The 24680-nt window shown below is 36.4% G+C and overlaps 1 protein-coding gene across 4 annotated transcripts in view; it reads left to right on the forward strand.

Annotated features, from left to right (window-relative positions):
- Positions 1 to 24680, forward strand: part of TET3 (tet methylcytosine dioxygenase 3) — a 206418-nt gene that overhangs the window by 40106 nt on the left and 141632 nt on the right. For 3 of the 4 annotated variants that reach the window (XM_053717757.1, XM_053717755.1, XM_053717758.1), the window contains exon 3: positions 1313 to 1363. In XM_053717757.1, coding sequence (XP_053573732.1) covers positions 1313 to 1363 — 51 coding nt within the window. Of the gene's footprint in view, positions 1 to 928; positions 1011 to 1312; positions 1364 to 24680 lie in introns of those variants that run through there. The other variant, XM_053717760.1, reaches the window with a different exon arrangement.

Raw genomic sequence — 24680 nt, forward strand, 5'->3', positions numbered from 1 at the left:
ACAGAGTTGATTCTGAGATTGTATTGTATTTATTAGCTGACATTTAGAAGCTTTAAAAACAAATGTCTTTAAAAATTAGAAATCTGTATTTACTGTTTCATGTCGGAAAAAACTTTTTCAGTGTCGTCTTATATACACGACACGTGCGTACATAAATACATGTAACACTGTAGAAAATTCTTATTCTAAGAGCCAGACAAGACGTATAACTATAGAAATACATTATAAGCTGTTTTATGAGTACAGGCAACTAGGGATGCTTTTACACGTGTGTTTGAGTACATAGATATTACAATATGTAGCAATATTGACAACTATACTGCTTTTAAATATTTTAGTGAACAAAATGTAAATCACATTCTTAATTACCATTTAGTAGCCATGTTTAAATGTTTTTAACATTTTCTAAGGGTAATTTATCTATCTTGACTTCACACTCCAGCCCCGTCTACTAAGCCCTCTCTCTCTTGAACACTTTTGCCTTGACGAATGTTTTCCATCATTATGAGTGAATGTGCTTTGTGTAGCAAAATATGGAAATTTCCTTGTAATTTTGTGACCAGGACTGCATTGTCTGACAGGTCTGGTGTTTGTAGTCCAGTCCGCAGATTCCAGCTGCCACTGAAGGCTGGGAGAGAAACCACATGGTCTGCTCTTGCTGTTTAGAGAGCTAAAAAAAAATCAGCATTACAGCACCAGCGCCCCCCCCCTCTCTCTCTCTCTCTCTCTCTCTGACTTGTACTCCCCTACTACTGCAAGTGAGGGAAGGAGGGGGGGGTATGTCACATATCATGTGTTGGGGGGGAAAGACAGAGAGGGACTAAGAACTCTGTCTTATGATAATGATCCCAACGTCTGGCAGAAGGGGGGGTGAGTGCAATGGAGGGAGGGAGTTTAAAAAAAAAAAAAAAAAAGCCAATGCACCAGTGTCTTTATAGAAGCAGAACCTAAAATGGCTGCTCGTAATCAACTGTGTTTTGAAATTGGGAGCTAATCCCTTTAAACAAAAGGTTATTGATATGTACATCTGTTTTTGACCCTGCCTGATTTTTTTTTCTAGGGTTCTGGTTTTCAGAAATTTTGTATTTTTCTGACATTTTAATTAATTCCCCACCACTACCGGCATTCTGCACTGAACCTTCCTCCCAGTTACCTTAAACAGTGTATATACATTATGTGTACAAATATATTTATTTTTACACACAGGCCACCTCTCCTGTTTCCTTTCTGCTGTAATGCTGGGCATTGAAATATGAAACCATAATTTCTAATCTATTTTCTTTTTTTTTTTTCTCCTCTATCGCTGCTGCAGGTTGGGAACAAGGACGGTTCTAAGATCCAGGGGAAAGAGCACAGTGTAAAGGTAGGTATGCCTTAACCATTTGCAGGGCAAACGTGTATACACACACAAAAATAAGTAAGAGCAATAGAATTACTGCACAGACAGTTGTGCTAATTGCCTGTGCAATAATTCTATTGCTCTTACTTTTATTAAATGGAGGGTTTTAATTTCATGATTTTATATCCACCATAACTTAAATGGATATTACTTACACACACACACACACACACACACACACACACACACACACATATATATATATATATACATATACATACATACACACACACACACACACACACACACACACACACACACACATATATATATAATATATATATATATATATATATATATATATATACACATGCGTGCGCACACACACACTATATATATATATATATATATATATATATATATACACACACACACACACACACACACACACACACATATATATATCACCAGTCATCTTAGATTTGCCTTTTGTATTTCAAGGAAATAATTAGCAGTACATTCCTTTATTGATAATTAACCATTTTTACTGGTAAGATATTGTTTGTTTTGTCTTAATACCAAAGTAGCCACGATAGGTGTTGGTCAGTCTAGGTATTCAATAAAATGTAATTGACTGTATTATGTCTATAGATTGCTGTTTTTATTTTTGTTAGAATCACATTGTCTGTGTGTATTTATTTTTTTCATGCAGTAAATGCCAGTGTGTATTGTGCTGTGCTTTACTTGCACTGGAGAGATTTTTAGCAATTAAACTGCCTTAATGTGTGTCTTTAACACACGTGTTTATCTTGGCGTATGAAGCTTGTGTCCTGCTTTCGTTTCCATAAAACCAAAATTAGGGGATAAAATACAATGTTAGTACTTGCAGATGAAAGATTCTATATAGTAAATCTGCCAAGACGTCATACAGCAGATCACCTTTGCAGGATTTCTATTAACTGTGTATAATGCAGTAAATGTGTGTACAGAGTATCCATTTTCTTATTTGCAATCTTTTATAGGCCTATTTCCGTATTGCAGGCAGGTATTATGTTAATTAATAAACTCAAAGCTGCCGTACATAGTAGTACAACCCATTGGATATAACAACATTTATTTGTAAACTACTTGCAAGATGGAAATAAAATCTTAAGGTTTTTGTGATCTGTGTACTTTTATTACCCACATGATTAAAAAACTAACACTCCCAATTCAGAGATCAGTGCACCAGCTGTCAGACCACAAAAAGTTAATCTTTCACAGCCAAACAAACCGCTTCACTTACAATAGAAATCGGGTTAAAAATAGACATGTGGGTACCTATTTGCTGCTTTTCCGCTGTGTGCAAAAGCCAGGGCCACATTTTTCTTTCTAGGAAATCTCTCCTCACCGCCCCTCTTCTGGCAAACAGAACTCGCTTTCCCTGTCTCTGGCGGAGTCACAGATCCCCACGTCACATGACTGTTGAGTTTACAAACACAGCAACCCTTAAACGTCACAGGCAGAGGTGAACACGCAGTTCCCGCCAGCATTTGCATTTTATGGGGAAAGATCTGTCGCTCATTCTACGGAAGGAGTTTAAACGTGAAGATATAAAACTGCCAGTGGCTTGCTCTGCATCATCAAGGCTCTATATAAAACTATATGCGGTATAACCGCTATCTGCTAGACATTTCACTTAAACGATGATGGCTTTTGCAAGGACTTCATTTTTTAATTGGTAGAATTGTAGAGTCTCAGGCCCTTAGTCAACTGCGACGAACTTTCAATATTTCAATTGCAGTCTTTTCAAAATAACGGCTGTGCTGGGGGAAATATATTTATGTTGAGTTAAATTCAATATCAGTCTTAAGATGCAGCCACACATATATCTAATTTAAGCTTTTAAGAATGTTTTCCTTTTCTGCTGAAGTGAAAAGCCCCATCAATCATCAAAAGTCTAATTCAGTGTAAACGCAAAACTTCAATTCTTTTTATGGTTGTACAATCTTGCCTTTGCCTGACTACATATATTCCTGCATATATCATCTTAAAGGGATAAAAAGCAGCAATAGAAAATGCTCTTATGGGCTTGAACATTTTCCTATTGCACCGTTGCTTGCCTGTACCTGGGTATTTAACACTGTATCTCCAAACATTTTTTTGTAGCTGTTTTTTTAGGAATTACATCTTAAAAGACCAGTAAATACAGTAGATTTGCATAATCAACACATGCATGACAACAAGACAATACAATAGCACTTAGTCTGCACTTCAAATGAGTAGATGATTTTTTTTCTGACAAATTTCAAAGTTATGTATATTTCCACTTCTCCTGTATCATGTGACAGCCATCAGCCAATCACAAATGCATATACGTATATTCTGTGAATGCTTGCACATGCTTAGTAGGAGCTGGTGACTCAAAATGTATAAATATAATCTGTACACATTTTGTTAATGGAAGTAAATTGGGAAGTTGTTTAAAATTGCATGCTCTATCAGAATCATGAAAGCTTAATTTTGACTTGAGTGTCCCTTTTAAGACAAAAAAAATATATATGAACCCTATCCTTGTTATACTTATTAATAGTCAACTACTGGCCCCAAATAGTTACTATTCAACATTCTATTGTTTTTTTCTCCTGTGCATGCAGCTCTCTTTTATTCTTTTAACTCTTTACAGACACTGGCTAGTTAAGTGGTACGTATTATACACTCTTATTCTTGCACTCTTCTTATTCTTGCACTATTCTTCTTCTTCTTGTGACAGAAATATTGGGCCTTCTCAGATCAGTGATATTGCCTGCTTTTTGACAGCAGTACTGCGCACTTCGGGTTAGCATGCATGATACAGAGCAGATGCTTTACATTTTTACAGTGGCTGCATTGCGCTATATTATTCATGGGTCTTTATTATGTATTTATTATAATTTTAAATTGTGTATAAAAACTACAAAAACGCAAACCTCCCACTCTGTATTGTGTGTGCTAGCCTGATAGAGATGGGAAAAATCACTTATATGTAAATGTTTGTCACTTCTATCAAAATGTGCAAAAGTACGTGAGGTCTAACATGGTGGCTCCCAATATGAAAATGAGTTGCTTCACCAACCGGCTCCTGTAAAGGGTTAAAATAAGAAACTAGTTTTGAAAATAGCCGCAGTCACAGGAGGACAAACAAGAGGACAAATAAGACAATGGTGAATAGTAATAGTTCTGTTATGTCCATCAGTTTAATATCCCTTTTGAAGGGATTTTCCAATGCAGGGATGACATGAGCTAAATCGATGCATCATGTAAATATTGCATTACTAATATGCAAAGGTATTAAACATACTGGGAAAGTGCTGCTTGAGTGCTCAAGCATTGTAACTCTCAAACAGAACATAAATGAATGGCCAGCTAGGAGCAGCAGTTGCTTAACCCACCAATCCCTGGTGATTTACTGCAATAGTTTTAGCTCAGGAGCAGGAAGTTATGTATAGTTAATTAACCCCTTTGCAAGGATTAAACAAAAAGTTAGCCAAGATCAGTAATGCAAAAGTAACATGCTCTCATGATTTTAGATGGGGTTTTTTTTGCACTAGAATATCCCTTTAATATGTACAGATATTAGAATAAATTGTGTCAAGTAAGTGTGAGATAATATTGGTTTGTATGTGCACCAGCCACTGTCACACTTTGCAATATAAATGTTTGGGCACCTTTGTCCTTACACGCCCTCTAATATTAATTGATATTGGCAGTTAAGAGATAGAGTGTATATCCTGCGCAAAAACAGATAGGGGATAAGGGGATACCTCTAGCTCTCCTCAGCGGGTACCCTAGTGTACCCAATGCAAGGATAAAACAATAGGAAGTGGAGGTGAGCGCCAAATAGGCTGAGGAAGGGGAAGGGAACACCTAATAGGCTAATAGGATGGTGCCCACTAATGTGGGATCTAAATGGTAGTGTCTTTAATGTAGGTGAATGTACAGAGATCTTTATAATAGTTATATAAATGTAAAATGTTTAATCCACACAGTTGATAAAAATGTTGAGGAACTTCTTCTAAAACAAAATATAATCATATAAAAAACAATCATATAAAAATCATTGATCCATGTTTACATTTTTTTTACACTTTTTGCATTTTATAAGCACAGGACACCCATTGGGACTTTTGTAATATTGGACATTGAAAAAGACACTTATTACTTTTTGCGCACAATATTTATATTTTTTTGGTGCACAATAATTATATATTAATTATTTTTTGGTGCACCTAATATATACAACTGTAAGAACATTCATCTCCAAGGTGTACCATCCAAATAGGATTTCCAGCCTATTAGGTCACCTTTTGTCAAACGTGTCTCAAGTTTAATTATTTTATGTTTATTTTGATGCATATTTTTATTGTCTGTTATTGTAACATGGATCCATGATTTTTATATGATTGTTTTTTATATGATTATATTTTGTTTTAGAAGAAGTTCCTCAACATTTTTATCAACTGTGTGGATTAAACATTTTACATTTATACAACTATTATAAAGATCTCTGTACATTCACCTACATTAAAGACACTACCATTTAGATCCCACATTAGTGGGCACCATCCTATTAGCCTATTAGGTGTTCCCTTCCCCTTCCTCAGCCTATTTGGCGCTCACCTCCACTTCCTATTAATTGATATTGGGCCATGAGGCGCTTGAGTAATCCAGCACCCTACTAAGCATGAATATTTCAGCAACCTTTGTGACTTTGTCTGACAGAGATATGTATATTCCACCTTTTTGCTGTACTAAACGTGGCCATTGTGCTCCAGATTGGATTTTGTGTACCTTCAAAAAATGATTGTGGAAAGTAATTTTATATAATCTGAAATTGTTCAATTTATTTAAACTGCTTACTATTTATATATAATCTCCTGACTAATATTACCTTTAAAGAGACACAAAATTAAAATCCCCATAAAATATTTTATTATAGGTTAAAAACATACACAAAAAACATAATGTACTTTCATTAGTTTTTTTTTTTCTGCCCACTTTTCCTTTTATTACATTTTGAAAATTGTTGCTTTTTCAGCTGCCCAAAAGAGGCTGGGGTGCATCCTGCAGATATATATATATATACAGAGAGCAGTGCACTCACAGGAACGAACAACTGGCTCAATACCATTGTTAGCCTGTTCTATGGAGATTTACCACCTGGGTGCAACTTTTTAGCCCAGTAATGCTTTTCACAGAGTGGAACTTTCCTGTAGTATATCAGTCTGATCCTGTCTATTACAGTTAGTCCAGCACCGAAATACCAGGCAATTCCTCTCTGAACAAGGAACACACATTGTGTGTGTGTGTATGTATGTACACACATACAGTGTTCTCCTCAAGTAATTTCTAGTGGTACCACCTGGCTAAAATGTAAGTCAATATTAAGCTAACATTAGTATTTTTAAATGTGTCTTGCTCAAATTATCATTTAATCACATTTATGCTAAATTATGCAATTAATGTGTGCTTTAGAAAATGTTATAATATTGCAAAGTATTACACTGCTCCCACACGGCTACTTCACAATGAAACCTGGCTGGCAAAATGTATAAAAATAAGACTTTTATGCCCCTTTAAGTAAATTTGTTCCACAGTCTCATTGGAGTTGATGGTAAATTACCAATCTGCCCCTAACCCTATTTGGAACATCATGAGGTCACAGGAAGCCATAAGCTCTGCCCCCAATGTTTTACAAGAAAAGTTATCTAAAACGAATAGAGACTTGAGAATGTCTTTGGGGCTGTGATTTTCTTTTAATAGCCCAGGTGAATAACAACCCCCTGTGGCTATCCATCACCAGGGCAGTAAAAGTTGTTTCCTTGCATAATTGCAGGTGGATTTCCCACCCCAACAAAAGCATTACAAAAGATCTCTAATGGGCTAATTTTGTCTCTTATCTTTTGTTACCTTAGACATAGCATAAACTGTCTTTTCATCTGCTGCAGAGCTGAGTTTTCTGCAGTATTGCAGTAAATTTAGTTAAAAAATGTTTTGCATCAGTTATTTTGCTGCAATTGTTTTTCAGTAAATCTACCACGACTTGACTTGTTTGGAGGAGCCAGTTTGGACTTGCTTACAGAGTAGATACTTGAAACTACGGTCATTATGTTAACAAATTCTTCATTATTTTGCAGTTATCTGATAATCTCTGCTGAAGCTAATCAGGGACAGGTATGGTGCATGGTTAGTGGCAGGCTTCACAAAATGGCAGGCTTCACAAAACTATCAGTCCTCAGAATTGGAAAACTCTTCTGACCTAAAGGGTCATTATAGTGTTAAAATGACATGCTGTAATCCATTAGAACACGCCATTTTAACACTAGTGATGCTGTAATGCTATGTGTGTAACCCTTGCAATGGGGTTAAACGCATACTTGAATTCCTGCTTGGGACCTGCAGAGCACTACACACACACCACACACTCTCATACAATACACTCACATATAACACACACACTCTCATACAACACTCACATATAACACATACACATCCTACACCACACACACTCTCCTACATCACACACACTCTCCTACATACACTCTCCTACATCACACACACTCTCCTACAACCCACACCACACACACTCTCCTACAACCCACACCACACACACACTCTCCTACAACCCACACCACACACACACTCTCCTACAACCCACACCACACACACTCTCCTACAACCCACACCACACACACACTCTCCTACAACCCACACCACACACACACTCTCCTACAACCCACACCACACACACTCTCCTACAACCCACACCACACACACTCTCCTACAACCCACATACACCACACACTCTCCTACAACCCACATACACCACACACTCTCCTACAACCCACATACACCACACACACTCTCCTACAACCCACATACACCACACACACTCTCCTACAACACACACCAAGTCACGTCCCACTAAACCTGGTGGTGTGACCCAGTAATGGGTCCCGACCCATGATTTGAAGAACCCTGGATTAGAGCATGTCCTTTGGATACTTAATGGCCCTTTAAATTACAGGAAAAGGGGGCAGGATAAATCCTAAAAAGTATATTGCACTTCTCTACTGGTCCACTTTTGGTTATATTTACAGTAGGGCTTTAAAAAAGCATATAAATCATTCTTGAAGAAATGTAGATGAAACCAAAAATGTTTCTTTAATGATTCAGATAGAGCATACAATTTTAAACAACTTTCCCATTTACTTTTATCTAATTTGCTTCATTCTCTTGGTTTCCCCAGCTGAAGAAGCAGTAATGCACTTCTGGGAGCTAGCTGAAAGCTTATGCCAAGAGGCATATATGTGTATCAACCAATCTTTTCAACAAAGGATGCAAGGAGAACAAAACTAATTAGACAATAGAAATTCATTTGAAAGTTATTTAAAACTGCATGCTCTTTCTGAACCATAAAAGAAAAATGTGGGTTTCATCTCCCTTTAAAGCTCCAGTCAGGCCACAAATATTGTACTCAATATGTTTTCTTTGTTGTATCTGAAATAGAGCTTTTCAAAAAGTGTGTTAGACATTTATTTTGTGAAAAAAATAGATCTTCAATAAACCAACATCTTCTTGTCAGGCTTATCCATATTTATCTGTCTGAGGAAGGGGAGTGTGTCCCCGAAACGTTACTTGTTTCAATAAATTTTTGCTATAAAAAAAAAAAAAATATATATATATATATATATATATTTCCCCTAGTCCCGGGTGAGTAAAAAATTTGCCTTTTTCCTATATTTAACATTGAGTGGACTGGTGCCATTTTCCTTATGGCTAGTAATTATTAACCCCTGACTAGTACAATATAGTGATGTTTTTCCACCCCTGTATATGTGTGTATTTATTTATATACAGTATCTCACAAAAGTGAGTACACCCCTCACATTTTTGTAAATATTTTATTATATCTTTTCATGTTTCAACACTGAAGAATGACACTTTGCTACAATGTAAAGTAGTGAGTGTACAGTCTGTATAACAGTGTCCATTTGCTGTCCCTTCAAAATAACTCAACACACAGCCATTTATGTCTAAACTGTTGGCAACAAAAGTGAGTACACCCCTAAGTGGAAACGTCCAAATTGGGCACAATTAGCCATTTTCCCTCCCCGGTGTCATGTGTCTCGTTAGTGTTACAAGGTCTTAGGTGTGAATGGGGAGCAGGTGTGTTAGATTTGGTTTTTATCGCTCTCACACTCATACTGGTCACTGGAAGTTCAACATGGCACCTCATGGAAAAGAACTCTGAGGATCTGAAAAAAGAATTGTTGTCTACATAAAGATGGCCTAGGCTGTAAGAAGATTGCAAAGCCCCTAAAACTGAGCGGCAGCACGGTGGGCAAGACCATACAGCGGTTTCACAGGACCAGTTCCACTCAGAACAGGCCTTGCCATGATCGACCAAAGAAGTTGAGTGCACGTGCTCAGCGTTATATCCAGAGGTTGTCTTTGGGAAATAGACGTATGAGTGCTGCCAGCATTGCTGCAGAGGTTAAAGGGGTGGGGGTCAGCCTGTCAGTGCTCAGACCATACACCACACACTGCATCAAATTGGTCTGCATGGCCGTCGTCCCAGAAGGAAGCCTCTTCTAAAGATGATGCAAAAGAAAGACCGCAAGCAGTTTGATGAAGACAAACAGACTACGGACATGGATTACTGGAACCATATCCTGTGGTCTGATAAGACCAAGATAAACTTATTTGGTTCAGGTGGTGTCGTGTGTGTGGCGGCAACCAGGTGAGGAGTACAAACACAAGTGTGTCTTGCCTACAGTCAAGCATGGTAGTGGGAGTGTCATGGTCTGGGCCTGCATGAGTGCTGCCAGCACTGGGGAGCTACAGTTAATTGAAGGAACCATGAATGCCAACATGTACTGTGACATACTGAAGCAGAGCACAATCCAATCCGTTCGGAGACTGGGCCGCAGGGCAGTATTCCAACATAACAACCCCAAACACACCTCCAAGACGACCACTGCCTTGCTAGAAAAGCTGAGGGTAAAGGTTATGGACTGGCCAAGCATGTCTCCAGACCTAAACCCTATTGAACATCTGTGGGGCATCCTCAAGGAATGTGGGGGAGCGCAAGGTCTCTAACATCCACCAGCTCTGTGATGTCATGGAGGAGTGGAAGAGGACTCCAGTGTCAACCTGTGAAGCTCTGGTGAACTCCATGCCCAAGATGGTTAAGGCAGTGCTGGAAAATAATGGTGGCCACACAAAATATTAACCCTTTGGGCCCAATTTGGACATTTCCACTTAGGGGTTTACTCACTTTTGTTGCCAACGGTTTAGACATTAATGGCTGTGTGTTACATATACTATAATAAGTACTGTTGCAGATATAGCAGGACGGTTCCTAATTGTACAAATCAAAATTGCCACCAAAATCTGGACAATATGTAATGTGTACGGCCCAAATGAATTTGATAAAGAATTTTGGTATAAACTTAAAGATAAATTAGTCCCCTACCTGGGCCAAAATCTGATTTTAGCAGGGGATTTTAATATTGTTCTACATCCAGAGATTGATAGGTTTATACAAAAGAAAAGCGGAGGGAAATATAAAAGAGAGGCAAGCTTCTTTAGAGAGTTTTGCAAAGCTCTAAGATATTTGGAGAGTCCAACATCCGGATTCAAGAGAATTCTCCTGCGAATCTAAAACATATAGGAATTTTTCTAGGATCTACCTGTTTTTAATAGATGAAAATGTATCAAAACTAGATATAGAATCCGAAATTACGGATTTTGCCCTATCAGACCATGCCATCATAACTTTAAAATTAAATCTTAATGTGCAAGAGGGATCGTGTAGAAACACCTTTAGATTTCCAGGATATATGGTTAACAACCTAGATTTTTGTAATTGGTTAATGCAGAGGTGGCGGGAATACTGCAACTTAAATAGCATGTATAGGAACAAAACAGAAACCTTTTGGGAAGCTGGTAAAGCGGTCATGAGAGGGGAAATCAAACATTATATGGTAAGAATGAAAAGAAAGATGGCCAATAGGGAGTTACAATTAGCGAACCAGCTGAAAAACACATACAGGAAATATATTATAGGGCCAGACAGGACGTTATGGGACAAGTATAGGAAGGCTAGAGCAGAACGAGATGTTTTTTTGAACAAAAAGTGGGCACTGGAAGATATCAAAAATAGGCACTATTGGCAGGGACCTCAGGGCATATCAGCCAAACACTTGACCAAAATTAGAAATTTTAGGAAAAATAAGAATATGATTATGACAATAAAGCACAATAATAAAATATACACTAAAACAAAGGAGATCCGTGATGCCTTTTTTAAGTATTATCAGAATATCTATACCCAAGGGGAACTAGACGTAACTGCAAGAAAGATCTTTTGGGAAAAGATCAATCCTCCAAAAATTGATAGGGAGAAATTGGCCCAATTAAATCTACCAATATCTGTGGCAGAAGTTAAGGCTGCTATAGAAAGAATAATTAAAGATCGGGAAAGCCCCAGGCCCGGATGGTATTTCAGCAGAATGGTATAAGATACTGAAAACAGAGATAGTTGACATTCTGGCGGAATTATTTAATTTATATTTTGTACAAAATAAAATGCAATCATTATACTTAACAGATTCAGTAATTATTTTGATACATAAAAAGGGTAAACAGTCAGAGGATATGGGTTCGTATAGACCCATATCGTTACTCAATAATAATTATAAACTTTTAATGGATATCATGGCCGACAGGCTTAAGAAGACTATAGGAGATATAATTCACCTAGATCAGACGGGTTTTATGGCAGGGCGGAATGTAGCTAGGAATATACGTAGGGTATTATTAACCATTGAGCACTACCATAATACGTTGTACAAAACAGGAATAGATGAAAAAACAGACCTTGCCTAAGTTACAATAGATGCAGAAAAGGCGTTTGATTCTATAACCTGGGATCATTTGAATACTACCTTATCACATTTTGGATTTTCGGGCAACTTTGCAAATTTAATCAAATTAATATATAAAACACCTAGATCACAACTATTAGTAAATGGGGGGTTAACACCATATATAATTTTACAAAAAGGGACCCGGCAGGGATGCCCATTATCTCCACTTTTTAATATTGCGCTACAGCCTCTGGCCATATATTTTAGAGAGAAATTGGATGGTATTAAACTAGGAGGTCATAAGGTGGTCATTTCATTATATGCGGATGATGTTATCCTTTTTCTCAGTAATTCCAGAATAAGTATCCCAATGTCTTTGGGGATTATTAAACAGTTTAGTAAATTTACGGGGTATAAAGTTAATATCCAAAAGTCTGAAATCTTATGGATTAATAAAAACAAAAATATCTATAGTGAACACCCGTATAGGGAAGTGGAAAACATTAGATATTTGGGAATCATTTTGGGAAATGACCCATGGGGTTGGTACAATCTTAATTATGCCGATTATTTTTCAAACTTTCATAATGAGCTACAAAGATGGAATATGTACTTTCTTTCCCTGTCTGCTAAAATTATGCTCAGTAAGACAATATTTTTCCCGCATTTGCTGTTTCTTCTTCAGAACCTACCACTATTTATCACAAAACAAGATATTATCAAATATAATAAAGCTTGCACTAAGTTTATCTGGGGTAAGATGAAACCACGGATATCTATAGACAGATTATCCATACCTAAAAAATATGGGGGTATGGCATTGCCAAATATACGTTATTACAATTGGATAGCGATGCGAAAATATGGGATAGATTGGCTATTGGAAACTCAGTATATTACCTATTACGATATAGAGATGGAACTAATAACTCCTTTTAGTCTAAAATCTGCGTTGCACCATACGTATGCTAAATTACCAGGGAATATCAAACAGATGTGAACTATCTCAAATATTATCTTGGCTTGGCAAAAATATTGTAATATAATGGGGTGGACTATAGAATATCCGGATATCTTCCGATTATAGGAACTCCCGATTTCTCCCCAGGGCAATATAATATAGTTTTTAGAGAATGGCGCACGCAAGGAATCTTATCTTTCTCACAGCTTTTGATAGAAGGTACAAATAAAGTACAACTTTATAGTGAGAGATCAAAAAATTTTTTAATTTACCTCAAAAAAACTTTTATACTTATTTGCAAGCTAGAAGTTTAATTACAAGGTTATCCCAATTAAATGAGCTAGCATGGAACCTACAAGAGCTAGAAGCAGGACTTAAACTTTATAAAGCAGGCATGAGATCACTATCATACTGGTATAGTATATTATATGTTAAATTCGGGTCTAATCATATTATGGTAATTACAGAGAAGCTCCAAAAATTTATTCCAAATTTACAGGAAGAAGAAGTTAGGAAAAGTATAAGCTCAAGTATGTCAGCAACTGCAATAATTAGTTGGAGGGAAACTCACTGGAAAATTATTAATAATTACTACTTAACTCCTGATAGACTTAATAAATGGGCACGTGAAGACTCTAGGATTTGTTGCTATAAATGTAGGGCTGGAAGGGCGGATCTTTTACATTGCTTGTGGCAATGCCCCAAAATCAGACAATTTTGGGGTAAGGTCAACTATTGGCTAAATAAATATGTGGGGGCACAGATTGAATTTACTGCAAATATGATTCTTTTCCTTTATCAAGGTTTAATAGGGCCAGGAGAGCGGCAGTTAATTAATACCGCCATAATGGCAGCTCGAAGCTTAATAGTTAAAAAATGGAAATTAAGAAAAGCCCTGGTATTTGGGGAGTTTATTAAATTAATTAATTTACAAATGAAAATTGAGTTATATGATAGTAAACTGAGAAAAGAGTTGAACTTGAGGAAATACTTCAATAAATGGCTACAATTAATCTTGGACTGGCCATTAGAAGTACAAATGCAATTTATATCCCCTGTAAAAAATTTAGTATCCTTTCTAACTTTGTTTTCATAAGAAAGGATACCGTATCAGTGGGTGGAGTGACAAGTTATTGTTTGGCTTTTTTTTGGGGGGGGGGGGGGTGTTTAGATATTTGAGACTAAAAAAAATTGGTTTAAAAATTCAGTAGTATGTACAGAGATATGTTCTTGATTTGTTAAGAATCATGTAATTGGTCAGGCTAATGATGTAACTTTAATTGATTTTGACATTTTATAGCCCTGCGTGGCGTAAATGATGATGTGAATATTATTTTGCGGACTCTCTTCTTTTTTTTGTATTGTACTCTACTGGCTTTAAATAAATATTTTAAAAAAAATGGCTGTGTGTTGAGTTATTTTGAGGGGAGAGCAAATTTACACTGTTATACAGGCTGTACACTCACTACTTTACATTGTAGCAAAGTGTCATTTCTCCAGTGTTGTCACATGAAAAGATATATATATATATATATATGGGTTGTTATGTAACTTTTGTTTAAAAGTTGTTTTTAAATTTGTTTGGAAACTAGAAACTTGTGCACTATGTAAGATAATTGGTTGTTAGAGACAAGCCTCTACAAGCATGATAACAAAGATGTACATAATTAGTAAATGGGCATTATTGAAACAGGCATATGTTTTAAAATCTAGAAATCCAAAGTTATTTTACATAGACTCATAAGAGAGACATGAAAGTCAAAAATAAACTTTCATGTCTCAGTGAAACTTTTCTGTTATCAGATTTTTGTTCTTTTGGTATCCTTTGTTAAAAACATACCTAGGTAGGCTCAAGAATAGCAATATATAGTACTGGGAGCTAGCTGGTGATTGGTGGCTACACAATATGCCTATTGTCATTTGCTTGTCAGAAGCACCCAGCTAGCTCCCACTAGTGAATTGCTGCCCTGAAGCTGACATCAGTTATGTGTAAACTTTTTCAGAGGTTAAACACAAACAAGCAATGGTGCAGTAACAACATGCCCGTAAGACACCTAGGACATATTTTCTTTTGCACTTATATGACCCTTTAAGTTATATGTTTATACTGTCATAACGACTTTAAAGGCGTTGGGACATTGGATGAAAATGTGAGTCACAAGGCAAAGCCTAGAAGGCATCTGCCCTGTTTTCTGGATTTCACAGCTAATAGCTATTGACTCTATTAAAGAGACATTAAACTAAAAACCAAATTCACCATAACAGTGTTAATTGTGCATAGTGTATATCTTTGTATATAAAATAGATGTTTCTGCTTACTAAAACCACAACCCAATAGAGTGGGTTAATCTTGTAGAGAGAGAATACCTCCTTATCTTATTTGTCTATTTGCACAAAATAAAGGTAAAGGAGCTATTTATAAAGTGTGTAATACACCCCGACAAGCAAAATAGGTAATTGGGGTCACATTAAAGGGGAGACAAATTGACCATTTAAAGAAAAACTGACAATTCAAAATGTTTTGCTTTATCTAGAAGCCAATCCAGAATAGCAGAAACCATTAAAAAAATGATATTGTATTAAACTTTCTGATGCAAATCATAGACCCTTCCTATGTCTCTCTATCAATCATGCAGATCAGTTCAGGGTAAATCCCTAGCATGAATATGAAAAACTATAAGTAAAGTGCCAGTGCAGAACACGCAACTCAGGAAGTTGTTGGCATTATGGGGAGATACTATAGGATCTGTAAAGCCTTTTCAGTAGAAATAGTATATTTTTGTCTGGCATGTAAAATTAGAATCCCACTCTCTTCAGCACTGAGGTGTAATAGTGACATTGCTTTATGTGCTGGGCAAACATTGTAACCATCATCCAGGTGATGTTTATCTGCGTGACAGGGCAAGTCTGAACAGCACCGAAGTGTCTGCAATTTGTAACATATAGGCAGTCACTCGTGCCAAGCCAACACCTCGTCACACAAGCAAGTTGTTTTTTTTTGTTCAGTTATGTTCTTAAGATGTAAATATTTTTGAAGTAATACAATTCACACACTTTTTGATGGTTTTTTTTTTTGGTGTGTGTGATCCTAAACATGTTAGTAACAGATTCTAAAACTTTGCTTGTTAAGTTTTACAGCTGGAAGGAAACATTTCTATTGTTCCACCAATTCCCTCCTTCTTCTCCTGCCCCCTGGATAGCTATTCTTTGCCCTGAGTATCCTGCCATTATTAAGCTGACCAGTTTGCAAGGTTATACAAAATATTTAATAAAAATATACATACATTGTGGGCACTTGTCTGTACTGGTGAGAAAATTGCTACATTTCTGCAAATTCAATTGATTTTTTTTGGTACTTTTGTCAGTAAGTTTTGTAACAATGTAACAAGATAATATGAGGCGTTGCTTCCCAGTTTGTTTTATTTAGCAAGACTTGCATTGTTTTGCAGTTTGTCTTTTCACTTCTGCTTAGGCCAAACAAGGATAAATAAGGGGCAGGGCTATTCTACTTGTGAAGTCTACACTTGCAGGTTTCAGAATTGGAATTGCGGCAATTTGTAGTGTTAAATTACAGGGAAACTATTGTAACATTTTATGGTTGTATTACAAGGTATACTAACATTTTATATTATAAAAAAGTGTGTTATGTCCCTTTAAAGGAGCATTAATCATGTTTTGCTTTTGTGAAAATATGTGCTGAGGCCAAAAGGCAAAATTGTTAGGTTTTGGAAATGCTGCAAATTGCACAAACCGCCTAGGTGATTTGTTCATTTTCAGGTTATAGCATTAGCTTTTTGGTCTCTAGGGAGTTTGGGACAAAGCACAAGTTTTACTCAAAAGCAAGAGGTATTTTAATAATAGTCAAAAAATCCAATCAGCAGCACTAGTTATATGAATTTTTGCTGTGGCACACTTTTTTACATTAAAAAATCCTGTGGCACACCACCATCCCAAAATTTTTAAAAAAATCACACATTGTAGCCTAATACAGCATATATATATATATATATATATATATATATATATATATATATATATATATATATATATACACATACACACAAACACACACATACTGTATGTATTGTGCTGTTATGCCATGCCTCCTACAAACTACCCCTTCACTGGGAGTAAAAAACAAGCAAAGTTTAAAAAATATGTCACACTGTTGTCAGTCTGCCGTGGCACACCTGAGGATCTCTCATGGCACACTAGTGTGCCACGGCACACTGGTTGAAAAACACTGAATTAGAGCATGTTGTTTTTGACCATTTTGGCCCTTTAATGCAGGGTTGACAAATTTGTTTAAAATTTAGCCATGAAGAATATTTAGGAGACAGAAATACTTTTAGGAACCGGGCAGCAGTATTTGTATATAGATTCATGGAGAATAACCCAAAAAGTTTGGAGCCAGGGTAAAATTTTGATAGCCAGTGGTTTCTTGGCTCCTAGGTTTGTTGAGCCTATTAATGTCCTTTTAAGACTTAGGACATGTAGAGAAAAAAATAGAAGCAAACTTTAAAGTTCCAAATATGTCTTCTGTTTCTTTGTGAATTTTGTATAGTATTCCTTTTAGTTATGGTGGAGATAAGTGTGAGATTAAGATCCTGCAAAATTATTGTATAGCCAATTAGCACATCTAGGTAATAATCCCCACTTGTTTTCCACCAAAAGTATCCTGTATACATTGTTACCAGTGCACCAGAGAACTCTGGGTAAGATATGAAAATGAGAGATCCAACATCTCATGGTTGGACACAGTACTGGAAGCAAAAAAGTATTCAATGTTGTAAATCTCTTTTGCAAATCTTACCCAGAGTTCTTTGTTGCATTGGTAACAATGCATAAAAAATACTTTTGAGGAAAAAGCAAGCAGGGATTTTTGCCTAGATGCGCTAATTACCTAGACAATAATTTTTCTGGCGCTAGTTTAAGTAGTAGAGACAGCCGTTTGGAGATTACAATCCTCATTTATAATTAGGAATGACAGGTTGCTATATTTATTCACCACTGTATGCAAACAGAGCCACGTGATTACAATTGTATACATTCAGTTTCCTAGATGTATAGCTAATGCTGTAAACCATTCAGTATATTCAAAGAAGCAAGAACATTCTATTGATCTATATAAAAGCATAGCCTGCTACAGCTCACAAGAAATGTGTCATTTTCTCCAGCATAGAAAACTGTAACTTTTTTCCTACTGCAGATGAGGACATTGAACTTAAAGGGTCAGTCTAGTCAAAATTAAACTTTCATGATTCAGATAGGGCATGTCATTTTAAACAACTTTCCAATTTACTTTTCCTCAAAAGAACTGCAGAGAGTTTGATACAAGGTAATCACAGAGGTAAAAAGTAAATTAATATAACAGTGCTTGCTGCTGGTTATATAAAACTGTGAATGGGTAATAAAGGGATTGTCTATTTTTTTTAACAATATTAGAGTAGACTGTCCCTTTAATAGAAAGTATGTGCAGTTTGTCATGAATATCTTGCATGTTTTCCATCTGGCTGGCAATTTGTAAACCATTAACACATTCCATTTACTACTGCCTGCTTTGAGGTATTCCAGCTACAGTACAGTACACAGTCTTAAAGAGTCATAAATGTTCAAAGAGAAAATGCCCTATTTGTTGGAGCATTTTATTATAGCATTATTGCTTGCATATAACTATGTTTAAACTCCTACAAGGGTGTTAAACACATAGTTAAAGTCAGCAAAAGAGCAGCACTTTCTATAAGAAAGAGCAGCAATGCACTACTGGGAGCTATCTGAACACTTCTGGTGAGCCAATGACAAGAGGCATATGTGCATAGCCACCAATCACCAGCTAAATCCCAGTAGTGCATTTCTGCTCCTGAGCCTACCTATTTACACTTTTCAACAAAAGTTTCCAAGAGAATTAAGTACATTTTATAACAGACGTGCATGGAATTACATGCATAGAGTTTACTAGAGTATTGACTCATTCCTACCCTTCTTATTGAAATACTGTCTCCTTCCTTCACTTTGTATGCACCTTACATGATCTATTTAACCTCACACTATCACCTACCATTTTCTTTCCAGTAGCCGCCTATCTTAAAAGGACGTAAAAGTCAATATTAATTGGCGCCGCTAGAGCATGTGATTTTTTGGGAGATTTTTCAATATACTTTTATGAAGAAAATGTACTTAATTCTCTTAGTATCTTTTGTTAAGCGTACCAAGAATCTGCCATGAGCAGCACTACTGGGAGCTAGCTGGTGATCGGTGACCTCTTGTCTTTGGCTCAACAGGTGCATTCAGCTAGCTCCCAACAGTGCAATTCTACTCTGGAGCTGACACATAGTTCTGCACAAGCAATAGAGCATTTTCTTTCTGCACTGTTGTCTCTTTAACGTCCTCTTGAGTACACATTTGAACAGTATTGCATAACAGAAGTCCTTTCAGAGGGCTGGGCAGAGAATTGAAACAAAATTCCAATCTGTTTTAGGGTTGGCGTTATGATAATAGTGATAGGGGGTCCCTAAACAACTTGTATACATTTTGTCATATTTGAGTTATACTGTCTCCCAAGGGTTAAAATCACTGCTGTGAGTTGATTGCACATGTATGTTCTGGGCAATTAAGGGGTTTAAATGACTGCTGTATGGATTTTAACAGACAATAATGTCCCACTATGTATGTGATAATGATTATCAAGTGGTTAATAATGGGGAAAAAAATATTTGGGCTAAATACATTACTAGGCAGTTACTTATTAGAATCTACTTTATGTCTGTGACTATAGCTATATTCTGCTGGGGCTACTTTACCTAGTGTCTCTGTTTAGTGTGTGTTTGGGGCAAGGCAGATTAGATGTTCTGCATGAAACACGTGTAGACAGCACATCCTGCAGGCTCTGGCAGCACAGACAGACCTGCCCAACCAGTCTTCTCTGACAGGTGTGGTTCAGGTGAAGGAGAGAGATAGGTGCAGCTGTGTCTGCTTTAAAGAGACACACAAGGAAGCTGAAGCGCTGACATTTCAGCCAAACTGTCGAATATCAAGGTGAATTGGGGCTTGGACTAGCTAGTTGGTCATGCAAGATAGTGGTTGCACATTGGCTGTAGCTTGTAGGGCAGTTAGAATGTAATCTTTAACAGTGGTCTGGGCAACATTTAGAGTAAACTTTCCTCAATACTGTAGAGTGAGTCCCCGCACCATGGGATATGTTACAGAGTTAACAAACTAATGATAAAATGTATGTTTGTATACGTCTGTAGAAAAAACAGCAGTATTCTATGTCTATTGCAGCATACATTTATGCATGACTTGTCTGTGTCAGTCTGTACATTTTACGGGATAAAATGGGAGGGGAATGGGTGGAGTTTAAGGGACACTGAACCCAAATTTTTTCTTTTGTGATTCAGATAGAGCATGCAATTTTAAGCAACTTTCTAATTTACTCCTATTATCAATTTTTCTTTGTTCTCTTGCTATCTTTATTTTAAAAAGAATGCATCTAAGCTTTTTTTTTCTTTTTTTTTTGGGTTCAGAACTCCGGACAGCACTTTTTTATTGGTGGATGAATTTATCCACCAATCAGCAAGAACAACCCAGGTTGTTCACCAAAAATGGGCTGGCATCTAAACTTACTTTCTTGCATTTCAAATAAAGATACCAAGAGAATGAAGAAAATTTGAGAATAGGAGTAAATTAGAAAGTTGCTTAAAATTGCATGCTCTATCTGAATCACGAAAGAAAAAAATTGGGTTCAGTGTCCCTTTAATTTTTTATATTCATGCACTGTCTCTCTAAGATTTCAGTGATGTATATCTGAGCATTTTGCTTGCTGCCTACACTTATTTGTTACTATTTACATTCTGCAAAATGTGTTTTAAAATGTCATTGTGTGCGCACTATCAAATTATTAATTATTTCCCTCGCACTTAATCATGTAAGAAACTCCAATGAGATACATCTTGCTACGCTTTAGTTAATCTAGGCTGTTTCTCTTAAATAGTTTATATATCCCAGAAATGTAACAATAATAAGCCCCAGCCTGACTTCCGAAAAACAATTTGCAGCACAGACTGAACTTTTGAGGGTGAGATAGTTAATCAGTCCACTGCATATCTTCCTACCATGGAATGGTTTCATTAGTGATGTCTTTACAAAGAATGTATGTTCCAGTTTGTGTTTAGGGGAAATGAGATTAGCCCTTAAAGGGATAGTAAACGGTAAATACTGGCTAGACATAATGATGTATTCAAAGGAAAGATTAGCCTTAGAATAATATGTAGCTGTATTTTTAAATATTGATGATGTAAGTGTAGAAGTTTAGTTTCTATAAAGTAATGGGTGCCACCATTTTTTAACTAGTTTTCTACTTATCTCTGTGTTCTGCAGAGAACAATTGGGGAAAGATATAGATTTATTTAAATATATATATATATATATATATATATATATATATATATATATATATATATATATATATATATATATATATAACCAGGTAATAAAAGAATTTGTGGAAACAAGGATGTGTGGAAACCCATACAACCGTTTTATATCTGTTCCTAATTGTGTGCAGCAGGACAGTGAGATAAGATGAAAAATTAAGTCAGGCATGGTGGCGTCTATTACTTTACAGAAACCAAGTGGAAATGAAAGGAAAAGAGGACAAAATAAATAATACAAATATTGTTGTTTTTTTTAACTACACATAATTTACACATTTTATATGTCAGTATTTTAAACTGTCTGCAGGTACCTGTGAAAGTGATAGTCAGTAGGTTATTGAAATGTTTTTACATTTTATGTGCCTTTTAACCTGTAAAGCAATTATTATTATACTCTGTGGTTACTGTAGTATTTACAATATAATCTCTTGTGTCTAGGGCATATATGTGGAGTAGAAAAAATAACACTGGCTTCAGAGGTAAATTGCCACACACACAAAAAAAAAAAGAATATGCACTGCAGAGAGTCTAGTCCAGTGTTGTTGGTCCTCAAGTACCCCCGACAGCCAGATTTTCATTATAATCAGCTGGGTGAGAGCAGGTTAGTTACCATGGTTACTGTTCAGCTGATTATTTCACCTGTGCTCTAGTTTAGCTATAATGAAAATATGGCCTGTTGGGGCTACTTGAGGACCATGGTTGAGAAACACTGGTCTAGTCAAAATTAAACTTTCATGATTCAGATAGGGCATGCAATTTTAAAAAACTTTCCAATTTACTTTTATAATCAAATGTGTTAAGTTCTCTTGGTATTCTTTGTTGACAGCTAAACCTTGGTAGGCTCATATGCTAACTATTCAGCCTTTGATGGCCGCCTTTTATCTCAGTGAATTTCGCCAGTTTTTTACAGCTAGACAGCACTAGTTCATGTGTGTCACATAGATAACATTACGCTCACTCCCGTGGATTTACCTAGGAGTCAGCACTGATTGGCTAAAATTAAGTTTGTCAAAAGAACTGAAATAAGGGGGCAGTCTTGCAGAGGCTTGGATACAAGGTAATCACAGAGGTAAAAAGTATATTTATATAATCGTGCTGCTTATGCAAAACTGGGGAATGGTAAATAAAGGGTTATCTATCTTTTTAAACAATAACAATTCTGGAGTAGACTGTCACTTTAATAAAACATTTTAAAGTGTTATGAGCGATGGCTATATATTCTAATTACCGCTGGACCAGTAAAAAGGGCAAGAACTATTTGAGGGTAGCAGATGTTGCATCTCAGTTGTTTAAAGATCATAATAAAAAGGATAGGTTGGTGATGTAGATAATGGTCCCAATAGCCAATTGGTAGAATCCTATGGTGTGAAGGGTGATTGGCTGATGATAATGCTGGAAGGTGAGTGGCCTCTGTTAGGAGGGAATAGTGAAGATAGAAGCAAAAGCCTAGCTTTATGTGATGTCCATAAGCATTTGAAAGGCTTGATTCTTGATGGCCAATAAAGAAGACCTTATAGATGTGGAGGATGCTGGTTTTAAGAAATTTTCCATTCTTGGTTGTCATTTCTGTTCTTGCCTCTCACTAAACTGACATCTGTTCCTTTTTACCTTTGTCCATAGGTAGCTCATTCACATTCCTTTCTCTTGTCTTATGCTCACTGTTTAAATCTTGCTTCTATCCTCCTTGTTGTTCCCCTAAGCGCCATTCAAAATCATATGTACAGGCAAATCCACTTGAAATGTTTACACTCGCTATCCAAAATCCTGCAAAGCGCAACTCTCTGTCGGAGGTAAATATTGTTGCAGGCAACAATAGGCACTTACATTTTTTAAGCCTCTGCCAGACATACTTTTAAGTATATTGTGTAAAAATTGTGGTACCACTGCAATATATTCACTTCGTCACCTATATCAAAGAAACAGTGTACACTAAAATTGTTTGAAAAGATAGAGACTTTTACTACCCATTCCCCAGCTTTGCACAACCAACATTGATATATTAATTTATATTATTACATTTAAACCTCTAAATTTCTGCCTGTTTCTAAGCCACTATAGACCGCCTCTTAATCACATGCTTTTTTTTATTTGCTTTTCACAACAGGGGACTGCTAGTTCATGTGGGCCATATAGATAATATTGTGTTCGCGCCCGAGGAGTTATTTAAGAGTTAGCACAGCACAGTACTATATGCAAGTCAATAGATAATTAATAAAAAGTCATGTGATCAGGGGGCTGTCCGAAGATGCTTAGATACAAGGTAATCACAGAGGTAAAAAGTGTATTAATATAACTGTGTTGGTTATGCAAAACTGGGGAATGGTAAATAAAGGGATTATTTATCTTTTAAAACAATACCAATTCTATTGTAGACTGTCCCTTTAATTTCAAACATGCAGATTTCTTTGTAGCCAACATTCAAAACAATATATGGCAACAACTTAATGTCCCACATCAATATGATTGGCTTCTCTTTTAGCCAATTAGAGCATCCTCCCTCCCCTTACACAGAAGTGAGCGCTCATTTTCAAATCTACACTCTTCTTTCCATATCAAGCTCTGTCTCCTCACTATCATGCTCTCATAATCTGTCTCTAATACAGCTTACCTCTAGTTAAGACCGTTTCCACCGTGGAAGGTAATTGAGGTATACACGGGGCCTAAAAATATTAAGACCGACATTTCTTTCAAATAAGATGAAAATAGCCTTTTTTTGTACTATACACTTCTCTTGAAATTAAGATGCATTTAAATATAACTTTGTTTACCTTAAACCAAACACCCTTTTGTCTCTTGGAAAATGCAAAGAGCACAACTACCTCCAGAGGTTTCCACTGCCATTTCCATGTTCCCATTCTTTACGCAGTTACTGAGCCATGATTGGCTAGGAGCGTGCCTGCAAATAAAACCAGGAGCATATACCCATATATTGCACAGGAGGGCACATTCACAGCTGAGTGGTAATCAATGGAGAGAGCACTGTTTTTGGGCATTTCCAAAAGTCAAATGTACTTTTATTTAAGGGAGCAGTCCTAGACTGAATAAATAATTTTGAT

The sequence above is a fragment of the Bombina bombina genome, chromosome 6 (genome assembly GCF_027579735.1).
Source record: "Bombina bombina isolate aBomBom1 chromosome 6, aBomBom1.pri, whole genome shotgun sequence".
Classification (NCBI taxonomy): domain Eukaryota; kingdom Metazoa; phylum Chordata; class Amphibia; order Anura; family Bombinatoridae; genus Bombina; species Bombina bombina.